At 37.9% G+C, this 15,759-nt stretch overlaps 1 protein-coding gene across 1 annotated transcript in view; it reads left to right on the forward strand.

Annotated features, from left to right (window-relative positions):
- VWA3B (von Willebrand factor A domain containing 3B) overlaps nt 1-15,759 on the forward strand; it is a 71,552-nt gene that overhangs the window by 16,543 nt on the left and 39,250 nt on the right. Inside the window, exons 8-13 of the mRNA XM_059815546.1 lie at nt 4,878-4,994; nt 7,932-8,119; nt 8,763-8,917; nt 10,704-10,842; nt 12,249-12,380; nt 15,506-15,604. Coding sequence (XP_059671529.1) covers nt 4,878-4,994; nt 7,932-8,119; nt 8,763-8,917; nt 10,704-10,842; nt 12,249-12,380; nt 15,506-15,604 — 830 coding nt within the window. The remainder of the gene's footprint in view (nt 1-4,877; nt 4,995-7,931; nt 8,120-8,762; nt 8,918-10,703; nt 10,843-12,248; nt 12,381-15,505; nt 15,605-15,759) is intronic.

Raw genomic sequence — 15,759 nt, forward strand, 5'->3', positions numbered from 1 at the left:
CAGTGATTTAATCTTCCAAATGTGGTGTTTCTTGAAAGTAAGGGGAGGTACAGGAATATTTTGATTATGTTTCTTCTTGCACCACAAATGCAACAGCTGGAAACTGAAACTCATCATTATGTTTTATGGGCTGGAAAAGCCATTTTAAGGACATCTGATAGTTTTCTGGGTATCCACTTGAATAACAGCGTTTTGCAACTACAGGGTATCTTCATGTTCACTCTTTTTCATCTGCTTAACCAAAACAAGTCGGAAGTGAACTATTTAAAACTTTAGATAAGAGCTCTGTTCTCCCCTGTTTTGCATCTTGAGCAGTCATTTAGAAAGCAAGCGTGAGAAACTGCCAAATTTGAATTTTTTTTACACTCATTTTGAGTGGGTGCTTGAGATCAAAACAGGTGTAAGCCAGTAAAGAATTAAGGTCCTTATGTTGGCAGATTCAGATTTACTTAAGGCAGAGAAATGCTTTTACATAAAGCCTAATTTCACAATGTGGTGATATCTCATCCAGCACTGATTTTCCTGTTATCGCTTCTGCCTACGTTCTTTGTGTAGCTTCTTCATCTGCAAAAAGCTGCAGAATTAAGCAATCCTGTTATGTAGTTAAAATTTTAAGTGGAAGGGAGGTGAAATTTAAGTTGGAACTTGAAGCCACAGAGGGCAAGAGATGCTGGAAGCTGTGGAGAAGAAGGTTCTTGCTGAAAAGGCACAGTTGTGTCATCTGCTTGGAGTGACAGGGAGATAAGTGCTGAACAGGGCTTCAAAAGCAATGGCATTTTGACCTAGATTCTGAAATGAATTGTAGGTCCCTGTTGGCTGAAATAAATCAACAGTAAATCTCTGCGCAGTGTTTTTCTGTGTGGTGGAATAGATGAACTGGTATGTGTAAAGAAAGTGCAAATGGACTGCAGTCAGGATTTGACTGATGTGACAATCCAAAGAGGCATGTGTCTGACCTTGTGAACAGTGTAAGGCTGTATTCTTTGGTGTGCTTGATTTTCCACATTTACCTGATAATCATAGGGAAAATTTCAGGTTGCTGCATGTAAAATGGGAAGCGTAAGAGCGCCAGCCTCCTCTATGACATTGAAGTCAATGAACTCTGCACTGTTTATGTACACAGACATGGGAAAGACTGAACCCTCCCTTTGGAGAGCCAGGATAATGATTTAAGAGTAGCTACTTTGCCTATAAGCTGTAGCAAAGATCATTGTCTCTGCTTTTTCCTTGCATGTGCTTTGTCTAGTCTTAGCAGCCTAACCTTGGCCTGGCAAATCTCTTTGCTAATGTGTAGAGAGTGATGCAGATAGCCACTCTGCGGTACCACATGGGATACAAAGTTCATTTGCTTTGTCCATTTGCCCAGTGGGAAAGGGGCAGGATTGGGCTATGGTGAGTTTCAGTGCTGCTTGACCTGGCAGGTGTGCCGGTAAAGCTGCGGCATACTCCCCTCCTGTGCTCCTTTGTGCCTCCATTCATCCACCTCTAAGTGGGGATTTTAAAAATCAACGCTTGAGGGAATAATGCTATGTTCTGCTGCCACGTAGAGGCTGAGGAAGGGACCAGCAGTGAAAAAATGAAATTGCCCATCTTGCCTTGCAGGCAAATGAAGTTTAAAATAGATCTTATTCCATTATATTTGGATTTGCTTGCTCCCACGGTCTGAGTCAGAGAAGCAGAGAAGTAAGAAATACTTCTGTTTTCCATGAGATAATTTTGCATTGGTATGTGCTTGATGTTTCAAAGATATTGTAGATTTTTCAGGCTTTTTTTTTGGTTTTGTATGGGCTTTTTTTCTCAGCAGGTTTTTTATCTTGAGTATGTAATCAAATGGGTTACGGTCAAACTGGATGAGTTTGTCTGCTGGGAGGTAGGTGTGGAAAAGCTGCTTCTTTTAAGACTGCCTGACAGTGTTAAATAACTGGGAAATGGAAATGAGGGTGGTTATGAGTTTCCGCATACATGTGCAAGTGTGTTTGTGTTTTCGCTTAGAAAATTTGCCAGTGTCAGCAAAATGCTTCTGCCCCTCGCCACAGGCTCTCCCTGCACCCTTCCCCATCCTCTTCCTCTTTTTCAGGGCCTCCCTCCTCCAGAGCACAAATTGCCTTTTAACCGAGGGCAGGGCACGTCTGAAACGTTACCTAGCATGAGGTGCTCTGCAGGGTTGCAACGGCTGCGGCACGAGCCGAAACCAAACAAGTGCCCTCGGCACAAGCTGGGGGCAGGCAGAAGGGCATTAAGGCCGGTTCCCTCTTGTGTGGCTGCCCTGTTGCCATTGCCCTGTGGCGGTTATTGAATTGGAACCAGGTTGTCCCCAAGGTTCCAGCCCCGGAGGCCGTTAAACTGCCAACCAGGGTGGCTGGAGGGAGCACTTCACAGCTGGGGGGACGGGGAGGGCCCTTTCCCTCTGGGGATAAAGTGATTTTTTTAAGACGAGGTCTTTCCTGGGACACAGGTGCCTGAAAGCGTGCAAGAGCCGGTAGGCCTGGAGAGGTTGGGGACTGCACCCCCCAGGGGGGTGGCTTTCAGCTGCTCTTCGGTTGGTGGCCCCCAAAAATGGCACAGCTGAGGTGTGAGCGCAGGGAATTTAAACCAAAAAGAGGTTTGTGCTTTCTTGGTTATTATTCACTGATGCATTTTGAGGGACGGGCCGCAGGTTGAGAACCACACCTGGAAGATACTATGCGTTGTATGTGTATGTATATTTTGAGTTTGGGGGCTCAGTTTCGAAAGGCACAGCTTTTCCTTCCCACTCTTTCTTAGCCGGAGAGGAAAAGAGGCTGAGGTGGAGGTGAGCTTCCCATGTAGAGAGATAAAGTTGCTTCAGTTGTCACGGCTTGCAACCTGGTCTCCCAGTTGAATCCGGGAAAAACCGTTGCCAGATAAAAGGTTTTCTAAGCAACTTCACCTTCACAATGTGCCGTTGTTGATGCCTGCATTTGTCCTCTGTAATAAATGTCATCAAATATGCTTGCTTTGAAAGTGCATGCAGTTTTACTTTGCTGTGCTGCAGCATAATTAAGGAAAAAATACCTTCTTTTATAATACCAATTCAATACACATGTCTTACTGGGGACAGTAACAATAATCCTGGAGATCTTATGAGTCCGTAGCATCAATTTAAGGAGAAATGAAGCAACACAATCGTATCAACAGTATTGTTTTAAAGGTAGTTGAAATATGCATACTTCTTTCAATATTTTCAAACATAACATTAAAAACGTTCATAAAATTAAATCTGGATCCCAGTATTTGATAGCTTATGGAAGATATCCAGATTTAGCTGGAGACAGCTCCACTGGAACTGCATTCTTAACAGTCTTAAACTTAGAAATATGTGCACGTGTGATGTGAATGCATGTGTTTTGTCGTTTTGACTGTGACAACAGGTGTATATACATACATATGCAATGGCTGACTATTCATCAGAAAATCTTTAGCTCCCTACTTGCTGGAATTTTGCCAATGCTCAGATTTTGTATGTTTTGCATTTCTGGGAAGAGATTGTTTATAAAAAAAAAGTTGACTTCTTTCTGAAGTATTTGAACAGAATACTTTTCTTAAACTTAAAAGGTAATGGTAACAGACTGAGGTTTTTTCTCCCGTTTGTGTTTTATGTTGCGGAATGATCTGCTTTACTAAAGCTTTTTGTGATTTAGGAAACGTTGATCTTTGTCCTAATGGCTGAAACAGATGTTTTTGAAATGCAGGAAAGTCCCAGGAGATGGCAGTGTACAATAACACATTTCAAAATATTTCTTGGAAACTAAAAGTATTTCACAATTAAAACTGAGTTGTTATTTTGTAAAATGTTCATATTATTATTTCAGGGAAGTTTATCAAAGAACAAAATGATCAGGTTCGTTTGTTTACTGATAGCCAACTTTAGTAGACAAGTTTGCATGTCTTATCTTTTATACAGTGAACCACCACAGTATATTAGCTGAACCATTAGATGATAAGATATAGTTTGCCTTGTTCAGCATCTTTATGTGCAATTCAGTAATAGGTTGTAACCTGCAATAGGCTGTAGTCTGCATTCGTGGTTAGGATAGCTCATGATTCAGTTTCTTTTATATTTGTACTGTAACACTACACACAGTTTTTCTGCATTGTCCTATATTGCAATTTAAACTCTGAGACTAACCTAATTTAACACATTTTTTAATAGTGTTCATACTGCTTAGGTATACATGGTGCCTCAATTTTAATAATTGTACTCTACTAAATAAATACATATTTTACTTTTTTTAGTCAAGACAAACATATCTATTGACATTAAGAAAACCTTGTATCAACTCCATCTTTGGGTTTTTCCAATTTTTTTCAGAATATAGCCTGATAGTAAAACATTTTCTTTTTTTTAGCATTTATGACTGTTGAGAATTGTTAGGATGAAAATGAACTTATCTTAGCAAAATTTCATCACATACTTAATTTTAAATAAAGGTACTTATGTACTTAAGGGAATTGAAAGAGTTGAAAATATCTTCTCTTCAAAGTTTCAAACTTGGGTCTAATATCTGGAGCCAGCTTTTGCAATAAAGTCTAGGGGACAACATGTGAATTTCTCCGTGGAGTTTCCTTATTGTTATCCAAGAGTGTTAAAAAGGATTTGCTTCCATTGTGGGAACAATCTGTGGCCAACTCTGGAGGTTACTTCCACCAGGCTAAGCACCTCTCCTGTCCTGGTGCCAGCTTTGAGCCCTTTTTTGAAGTCTATCAAAGAACAGCACTTGTCACTGCAATGGGACCTCGAGAAAACAAGTTTATATGGCAACATCTGGATGAACCCAATGACTCTGGGGTAATTAAGGAGTTATAAAAAGCAGAAATTGTCTAAAAATGTCAAGTTTTTTTTATGATTTCTTTTGCAGTAGCTGGTGTCCGTGAAGATGTCTTTTTGATCTGGAAGGAGTTGGAGGAAGCCAGGAGTACAGTGAGACAAGTTCAGAAAATTTTATCAGAATCTGACCAGTCTGCTTCTCGAGATGGTATAATTTATGTTTCTTTCAAGAGAGTTACCATTATAGTCATGATTAATATTTTATTTGTGAACAGTTTTGATTACATGTCAATTTGGGGATTATTTTCTCAGAAATGTCTGTCTATATACAGGTAGCACCTATACTTGGCATCTAAACTTAGGGTTGCTTAAAACTTTCCATTACAAATGTCTGTTAACTACTGCTTAAACTTGCTGAACTTTAACAGTTCAAGCTGAAACACACCATTTTTAGTTCCCCAGTGGCTAGGTTTAGAAATTGCCTAGATTTCAAGATACTGAAATTCATTTTTTGTGGTCTCTCCCTCTCTGCCTGGGCCAGTAAATCTTTAACTTTATTCTACCTAGTGCTGGAGAAGTACCTCATCTCTCTCCCATCATGGTCTTCCTGGGATAGCCTCCAACCTGGTAGCTAGTTCATTCCCCTAAAAGTGAAGAAGTGTGCGTTTGAATTCTCTTAGTCAAAAGTAGAAGACTGAAACCAATTCTGGATGAGTGCTCTGACAACTCTTGTGTTAAGAAACATGGAGGAACACCCACATTTGTTCATTAAACTAATAGTTCCCACTGTTATGTTTGGCCTAGAACGTGATCCATTTGTTGTTCTGTGCATATTGATTGGATTGAGCCCTGCTGGAGACAGAAGCATAGCTGATTTCTGAATCTCTGGAAGGCTTAAACAGGGGATGGTGAGAAGCTACTTAGCCCTGCTAAGTTGGAGGTGCTCTGGGCATGCTCTGGAGCAGAATGATCACACTGACAAGACTTAAATACTGAAAGCTTAGGAATCTGTAGAGTCTTCAGTGCAGCTTCAGTGGTGGACTGCAGCTAAGGGCGTGGATTTTCAGGACCATAGCTGTGATTGTCAGTGCCTATATTCTGCATTAGTCCCTGGTTTTAAAATACAAGGTATCTGGTGGTATTTTTTGCGTAAGTTGATAAAGTATTCAGGTTGAATTAGCACAAATCATCAGTGATTTTGTGTAGCTCCAGTATTGTTTTTGCAGTGCAATTGCTTTTGCTTTGGCTAGATGGCAGCTGGGGCCAGATGCCCTTTTCTGGATCACCTGCTGAGGAACACTTTTTACAGTCAGTTGGTCAGTCACTTGAACTCTCAGCGGTGTGTTGAGATGTGTGACTAGGGTGGTGATGGTGAAGATTTGAAGCTGGGAACTTTCTCTGCCTGCACTAGGTTTGAACATCTGTCAATAACATAACTCTGCAGGACTTAAGCTTGAGTTTTTTCTTCTGTGAAGGCATAATACAGTTCTTTATACTGATAATAACATCTTCTGAATTAGCAGGACTTCCCATATGAAGTTAAACAGCTATACTGTAATGCATATGAACAAAAAGACCACACTAAAGCTGCAAGGACAGCCCTAATTTCAGTGTTTATTTATGTGTTCCTGACTATGCAGCTTTAATGTTCTTTCAGTGTTTGCCTTCATACATAATCACTTCATAAATAAATTAAAAGAAATGAAATTACAATGTGATTTATTTTGTCAGTTCTTCAGCATTATTTGACTGTTGCCCATTGATCCAAGTAGCTGTAGTCTTTCTGTTTGCCTGCATTTCTTCCTGGTTTTGTCTTCCCGATCTGTTTAAAATGTTCTGCTGCAAAATGTAGTTTGTTCTGAAGATTGCAATGATGTTCTGCAGGAGAAGAAACAGAGAAAAAGAGGCAATTTTTCTGCTGACTCTCCAGATAATGCACTAGTTACCTGAACTGAGACATGACTTTTTACATAAAGCATGTGGAAGAAAGAAAACTACGGTTTTCTTTTTAAAATTATGTGAGTGCATTTGTGGCACTTGCCACACTGGCTGTTCTAAGGACCACAAGCAATCAGAAAGCAAATGTTTCCATATGGACAGGCTGGGACTCTGCACCTGCCCTGATGCTGGCTGATCTCTGTGAGTGTTAAGGCAGTAGATGTCTCCATAAGTTTGTTTACAGGCTCAGGATCTTAATACTGTTGTCACTGTAGCTGCATCTAAACAGAGTAGGCATTTATACCACCTAGGTCCACTGACATTAAAGTATAAGAAAATAAATTCACCCTGCTATGAGACCCACTGCTGGGTCATTTGGTTTAGGTGTGGTTTATTGAGCTAGTTATGAGTGAGCGTAGAGTCCTGTATCCTATTACCAGTATCCAGAGATGTGCAGTGCCCAACCTTAAGATGGTCCTTAGAAAATTTCTAAGACAATATGACATAAAAGGCTAAACATAAGAACAGTCATACCAGATCAGACAAATAAAATACCCTGTTTCTTTCAGTATCAATTAAAAATGCTAGGAGGAGGGTGTAGAACTAGAGAAAATGTTAAGATGGTTTAGAGGTGATTTGTGGCTTGGGATACATGTTGCAATATTCAGCCTATAAAAAGGCAATATTGCAGACAAACACAGTAAAATCTCTTCCGAAAACGTTGTAGTTTGCCTTTTACTTTAAATGGCCTTCTCTGAAAAAGACCAATGACAATGTAACCAATGTTCTCAACTGTATTTTCAATTATATCTTCTGTTGTTTCATTTTCTCAAATGATACTCCTTGAAGCTAGACATCTTATACAGGAATCTTCACTGGCATTTTGTAATTTAATCAGTACAAAAGTTAAGTCAACCTTCATACCACTAAGAATATTCCTTTTATATGTTGATCCTGTAGCTACTTACCTAGTTACAAAGGAATTTGTTGCGAAGAATTGTCTGATAAGAAAAAAAAACACAACTGAAGTAGAGACTATTAAAAATCAGTCAGAAATATCCACTCACTCCAATGCTGTCAGTGCAAGCAGAATCAGTCTGAAAATTTTGACTCCAGTATCATAGCCTGTTTTTTAAAATAGCTTTTCCAAAATAAACCATTATACAGGAGATTTTGTTTGTTTTATTTTCTTTATTAGCAACCAAAGCTGATCATCCATTGCAAAAGCATACATCTGACAAATACTTGACTTCTGAGAAGTGGTTGCAGAAGTATGGCTTGAAAGCTCAGAAGCTCACACTGTACGATGCACTTGCTGATTGTACTTTTCGCCATGCAGATGGGATTGTTGACATAAAAACTAAACCAGAGGATGAATCTTCACAAACTGATGCTGTGAGTATTGTTAATTTTCCCTCACGTCCTATCAGTTTTTAGTTTTTTCTTTTAAAACTTGAAAACTCGACTGATAGATGAATTTATGATAAAGTGTATGGTCTGTTGTTTTGTAGTTTTTGTTAAAATCAGCTTAGTGGAATGGGACAAAGATGGTCATAAATAAGATTTTTTCCAAGGCCTATTTGAAAATGACTGTTTCAATGACTCCTTCCTGTTCCACATATAATCTGCAAGGAAGAATCAGGACTGGCTTAAGCAATGCCTTGGTTTTCTGTGTATTTGTGTGAGTAGGGCAAAGACTGCTTGTCATCTTTATTTTTGCTTAGAAGAAGTGTTGGTCTCAGTTGCTCTACTGTTTGCAGGTCCTTAGACAAATTTGGATTAATTTGTCTTCTATTTGTTTTTCTCAAGCTCTACCATTACACTGTTTGGTAAGCTTCTGTTCTTGCTAGCTAAAAGAATAAAACCAGTTTCTGCTGACTTTTGCTAGGAGCAAATTCTGTGACCACCCTATCCCATGTCTATTTCTGCACCTGTTCATGTGCAGTAAGCATGTACCTTTGAAGTTTGTTTGCCAAATATTAAGGGCACTGCAAAATAATGTGGTTTGGAACATGAAACATGTTTTTCTTGGCTGTAGGAGACAAAGAGGAAGGTAATTCATGCAAAATACTGTGACAAGTTTGTACATACCTTCTGGAAAGATGGATCTATAGTTCACATTTATGTTAGTACAGAAAAGTATAAGCAGTATGAAAAGAAAATGAGGACCGCTCTCAGACAAGTGGAAGGAAGGTTAGTGTTCTGTCACGTAAAATCAGTTTGTATTATTTTTCATTGGTGTTGAAATGTTTGACATTTACTGTCATAATAAGCTGAAGTGGTTGGTAAACTGCCAGTAGCAGTACTAAGCCAGAAATCCATTTTAGGTCAGTCTTGTGTGTAGGATTTTTTAGTAGCCATGTAAGAAAACTGATGAACAGTTTTTATCTTTTGTTCTCCTTCTGAAACACAAATGTGAAAGTCAGGCTGCACTGAAATACTGCTGAAAGTGCCAAAAGAGACATAAGGTGGCAGAGAACGTCTAGAATCATCAATAAAACTTGGTAAACATTCATCCTGTGTACCTAGGATCCCTTGTGATACCTCCGACAACAAGTAGCACAGCTTGGCTTGTGCCCATACTGATAATGGTTATCTGCCCTTTTTGCAACTTTGTGTTGAAGACCAGTTTAAACAGCCTAGATCAGAGTTAGGGCATGAGCTATTAAGTAATGCATATGATCGGAAGTTCAGTGCTCAAGCTAGCTCCCTAGTTTACTTTTCTGCAGCCATATTGATACACTCTTAGATTTTGTAGGACATCTACAAAAAAACAGGCAATCTGAGGGTCTGATTCATCTGGCCTAAAGATGCCCTAAAGTAAATTGGCTTTTATATCTACATTAGGAGAAGAAGGAAACTTTCAAAATGGATATTGCAAAACTGAGAGAAAGAATAAATGTTGCCCTCTGTTTTGTATATTAGGACAAAGAGATGTCTAACTGAAAAAAGCAGAACTTTCATTTTGTTGCTGCTCCTCTACCAAAAGTGTAACAGCCTGATTACATTTAGCAAGGTCAAGCAGAGTTTTGTTATTCCTTTTAGTTTATCTTCATCTTGCTGTATTTAGGCTAACATACTGTGAAAGGAAAATTTGAGGTAAAGGATTTTGGTGAGTATATATTTTTGAAATCCAAGCCAAGATTATGGGTTTGCTGTTTTGAATGGTTCATCTCATTGTTAAAAAGTCTTGGTAGACCACATCAAACACTTTGGGGGAAATAACTAATGGCAAAATAGCTATCAGTAGCAAATGTAGTAAGATCCTTTAAGTTTCCATGATATCATTTTTTTAAACCTCTGTGGAGATGAGTAATATTTTTCCCAGGGCCATTATATTCTGTCTGTTAAACGTCTCTGTTTCAGGGTAGACGAGTAGTTTATGACTCTCAAGGGAAATCAGATTTGGACCTGCTGCAGCCATTACTGAGGAAATGTTCTTGTACACAGCAGTATGCATGCACATATTTAACTGGCAGGCATGCTTCAATTCCATGTAAAATTTAAAACTAATTCTGTATTTAAGGCTCAAGGTCAGCAAAGCATTGAAGCATCTGTGTTATATATTAAGACTCCTCAAAGTGCTGAAGTTCCTTGCAGAATAGGTTTTCAAGTGGTTTCCTGAAAAGTGAGGCATATTAGCGTATGCTTAAATGATTTCCTGAGTTCAGGCTGGGAACGTGGGATTTCCCAGCTCAAACTACCTGATAATTGACTTTATGAAGGTGCTGTATTACTTTGTCTGTTTTGTCTGTCTCCTACTGAAATTAGGAAATAAAAATGCCTTCTGTTGTTATGTTGTGACAGAGAATTGGTTCACCAAGGCCGATATACGGCTTCTGACAGTGTCTAGTAACAGGTGCTTATGGAAGGAGAATAAGAAGTACAGCAGTGATAAAAAGATCCTGTTGCATTCTGATACGCAAAGCTTCAAAGATCTTACAGACCAGGTTTTGACTATTTTTTCCCCCTCCACCAGGATTAAGTGGCTTCAACAAGGAAGCAGAGGGCTTTTTGGGAATGTGTTTGAAGATGATGTCTATATTCTTATTGATACATCCCAGTCTATGAAGGACAAGCTGCCACTGGTGAAGGAGAAAATATTTCAGCTCATACAGGTATGATAAAGTGATGATTCTGAAGACTGAGGAGCATTTTAGAGAAGGCTGATCTTTTCTGGATGGTTGTTAATTTAATTTTTTTTTTAATTTTTTTTTTTTTAAATAGCAGTTTTATAAAAATATTTTGATTTTTCTTGGTGTGCTCATTTTTCAGTTAATTTTTTTCCCCCTCATTTGTACAAATATTTGAAAAAATGTGGAGAAAATGTTAAAAATTAAAAGGCTTAAATAGTTCTTCTTCCCCTCAAACCACCTCCCTCCTAAAAAAAAGAAAATAAAAAACCAAAAAAACTATGCAATGAAACACCTTTTGGCATTTTCATTTTTATTTTTAAACAGTGTCATCCATTTCCACTGGCATGTTGTGATTTGTAATGTGTGTTCTAGATTCACTTTCCTACTTTTACAATAGAGAGTGTAGAATGTTTTGAACTTGCTTGCATGTTACAGTGACTCAGAACTTTGCAAAGGGACTTGCAAAGTGCAGAAGTACTTCAAAAGCAGTGAGTACTGGGAGACACACCTGAGATAGGATTTGACTCACCTAGTTTTAGAAATCTACAATGATGTTACCTAAACTTACATTAATATTTGAGAGAAACAGGCACTGTTAAAACATGATTCATCTTAACTTTTTTAGACCTGAGAGGAGTAACTGACAAATAAAAATGCCATCAGTCTGGCATCAATAGCAATCATTAGTAAGGCTAGAATATTTAAAACTACAACAGAGAGATTTTTGAGCTAAGTGCATAAGTGATAGGATGTAGTATGATGTGGTACTCTAGACATATCAGCACTAGAAAATGATTAGATACTGTGCCGGAAGGTTTGACAGGCAGCTGCACAGAAATGGTGTTGAAAGGGGGACAAATATTCCAGGCTCTGAAAGTTTGTACTAGCTTGCACAGATCTTCTCCTCCTTATAACTTCTGTCCAAAAGCAACTTCAGCAAATTCTTAACTTAATTCTCTCTTTCTGTCCTAGTTCCCCTTGCCAGTGCTCTACATTTGATTCTTATTCTCTTCCTCTAAATTATGTCTTACTTTGATTCTGATTTCAATTTCCTTTGGTAAGCAGTCATAATCTCTTCCTTATACCACTGTTCATACCCAGTTTCGTCTCTCTCTTTCTTGCCCTCCTAGACATTTGCTGTTCAAGTAGTTTGAGAAATATGAGTAAATGGAGACTTACATTGGGAAGTTCAAGTAATCTTAATAATTGCAGGCAATAATATCCTCTGTCTCTATGTGTCACTCTGTATACCATAACTGAATATTATCATAATTTGTTGTAACCGTATAATCAACTATACATTAATTAAAAAAACTCTTATTAGTATTTCAGGATATAAGTATTTTTTCTTTTAACACTGAGTAAAATTCAGTTGCTGTCTCTTACAGGAACAACTGAGACACAAAAAGAGATTTAACTTTGTGAAATTTAGTGCCCAAGCAGTGGCATGGCAAGAGAAACTTGCTGAAGTTAATGAGGAAAATTTGCAAGATGCTTGGCTTTGGATAAAAGGGCTTGAGGTAACACAGAAGCTAATTATTACAAAATGTGTTTGTACAAATTTATATTTGTGTCTTCTCTTTCTGTATGGCTGGGGTATTTTTGGATTGGCTAAGTATTTGACTTGGGTAAGCTGAAAATATAGATGATGTATAGACTTTAGTAGATCTGAGTACAACGTATTATCTGTGTCAGGTATAATAATCTTTTAACAGTGGACCTGTTTATAACACCATATTAGTTCAACTCGCAGCCTGCTATGTTTACTAGCCACAATGCAAACACTGGCCAATTTGATTTCTGTAGGAACCATGGCAGTGCTCAGACCCTGTGTCTAAATTTGTCACACTTGCTGCAGGGATGCTGCATGGATGAGGGCTGTTGCTGGCAGACTTATAGCTCAGAGGCAATACAGGAAACTGGTGCCAGTGAGCTAGCCCCTTTTGGTGCGCAGACAGACAGCTGACTTTAGCCTTCATAGGAACTTGAGAGCAAACTCAGACCAAACTTCTGTCTATCTACCCAATATTCTTTCTCTGACAGTGGCCAAAATCTGAGGATTTTGCCCATGAGTAGAAATGCCTGTAGTCCAGCCACAGTCACCCACCAGACTGTAACTGTCAGCAGCTTTAGGACCAGTCAGTGTGTCAAATGTGGACAGCAATGTTATGAGCACAGGACTGAAAATCAGTCATACAACAGTACAGATATATCCCATGTTATGTTTTCTAACAGAAAAAAACATGTTTATGTAATGAAACCCCTCAGCATTATGACAGCTCTTCCTCAGACTTAATCATGAAATTCCTGGGGATGAGGGAATTGGGGAGGTTACATAATAACCTCTGAGACTACAAAGCAAGATAAATAACTTGGTATTCTCGGAAAATACTAACAGACAAACACATGGAGAAAAGAAAGTATTAGTGTGGCCTCACTGAGTAATTGGTGAATACTTATAACTGAGGTTAGTAAACTTAATTTTACTGCCTTCCTTGAGACTTGAAAAGTTGACTCTGTTTAATCCATATATGTGGTACAGCATTATGCAAATTTGATAATACTTTGAACTACTATAATTTGATACCACCTTATATATGCATTTGGGAATGGCCTTTTTCATCATTATTCATGAAGTTATGAATTGTTGATTACAAATTACCTTCTAAGTTCAGATCTAGGTATCTGAAATGGTACAGGGAATAGTACAAGAACAGTCTACTTTTTTCGGGGATGACATCTGCTGCTGACGTTTTAGTCTGTTTAAAGCAGTGCAGGCCTAAGTCTGAGATCAGAAAGCTGGCTTTACAGTGAAGCTGAAATGAACAGAAGGTTGCTCTGGAATATTAATCAGAGTAGATCCTTTGATCTCATTTTCTACACTTTGGTCCCAGGATGTTGAATAAGGAAGCTGAACTATAAACAGTAACCAACTGTTCCTTAAATATCCTTTAGAGGTGATAACATTTAAAATTTTGGGGGAGATTATGCCACATGGTTCAAGCATGTCAACTTTGTTTAAACACTGATAAAAACAGTCTTCATTTGTAACAGTAGCAACTAGGATATCTAAAATTAACAGCTTTTACCATAAGGTACATAGTTATTTCCCTCACATCATCAGCATCGACAGTATTCTCCCATGATATAGTGGAAAAAGTTGTTTTGTTTCAAATCAGATCAAATCCAGGTACCGTTTTTGAAAAGAACCAGGATAGCCATTTTATACATAATAATGAGTGATGTGTGCCTAAAACTTTATAATGCTTACTAAAACATTAGGAATATTAAATACATTTAACACAAAGAAAATGGCTTAGGCTAGTTATTTCTTATGAGTGGGTACTGGTAAGTATTGCTTGTGAATTAGAAGATAGGATTATAAAGTATCATCTGAGCTATCTTGTTGCCTGGCCCATACATTTTTACGTAGCTGTACAGAGCCACTCTCAGAGTGTACCTCCTATTCCATTTCACCTGATTTACTTACTTTGCCCCTTCTAATAGTACTGTTTGCTGGAGGGATGGACTGGAAGAAGTTGTAACACAATTAATAGGACTGAAGAAATAATACTATCTCTTAACATATTTTTGCATGTATGGGTCAATGATGTTAGTGATTTATATTTATCTTCTGTAATGCATTACACATGTGGATCTTGAGTCTCTTCTCACACCACTACAATCCTCACTGCCCTCCAGAGCAGTACTCGGGTGTTATACTGGCATAAAACAGACTCATATCTTTGCAGGGATTTTGCTTTGGCCCCATTAAAAAACTAAGAGTAAGACTTGATGAAACACTTTTCCATTCTGATAAAACTTTACTTTTTCCTTAAATTTGGGAAGTTTTCTACACTGAATGTTTGAAAGGTGGAAATCTGAAGAATTAAACTGTAGTTTTTAGGTTCCTATAAACCATGAAATGCGTTTTGGTGAGTTTAGAGTTGCATTTAGTCTAAAAAGAAAAAAGGCAGATCATGATCACTAAGTATGTGGATGATACTGGAAAAGTGCTAATATTACTCAAATATGAATTTTTAGGGAGCACAGTATTGCTTTACTGTGTATTTTTTGTTGTTATAGCTAACTTTTGTGCTAAAAAATAAATTATGTTTACATTGATGTGCTGAGGGGATAGATGTGAGATAGTCTGGAAAAAAAATAGTTCAGAAAACCAGGAAGTTCTTTACCTTTTTTTGAGAAATAAATCTGTGCAACTCTTTTGCTGACTTTTTGAAATATTTGATTAAATAAGAAATGTATTTCAAGGAAGTGTGATGAGTTGGCAATCAGGTGCAGCAGTGGGAAAACATAATAGAATGCATCTTTTATATTACATCTTCCTATGTGTTTATAGTCTTTTAGTGATTGCTCTTGCTTCTACAGCTCATATTTCTGTTGCCAGCATTTTGCTTATGTATGTTTACATAAGCACTGAATACCAATTTGGTACCAATTTATGATACTTTGACACTTGCTTTGATTTTTCTAGCTATTTGACATACATATTTTCACCTTTTTATTACTCATTTCAGTTCTGTAATATCCATTGAATCAGTACACTGTCATTATTAATTTAAGAACAAAGGCAAAGAACTGTTAATATTTATAGCTGTTTGTCATCTTCTTTTTGGTTTCTTAGGTTGGAAGTTCCACAAATACACTCAAAGCTCTCCAAATTGCTCTTGCCGATACCGACACTCAGGCTATTTATCTCTTGACTGATGGGAGACCTGACCAGGTATTTCTGAAGGGAGAAAACAGAAAATGCAGTAGTGTGGTGCTACAGTGATGGTGTCAGAAGGCTCATACATGCAGAGCTGAGTCTCTTGGATGTTGTCATAATATTGAAAAATTGTATCTGAGAAATGTGCTGTTTGTGAAGGTGTTTTGATT

The sequence above is a fragment of the Gavia stellata genome, chromosome 1 (genome assembly GCF_030936135.1).
Source record: "Gavia stellata isolate bGavSte3 chromosome 1, bGavSte3.hap2, whole genome shotgun sequence".
NCBI lineage: Eukaryota > Metazoa > Chordata > Aves > Gaviiformes > Gaviidae > Gavia > Gavia stellata.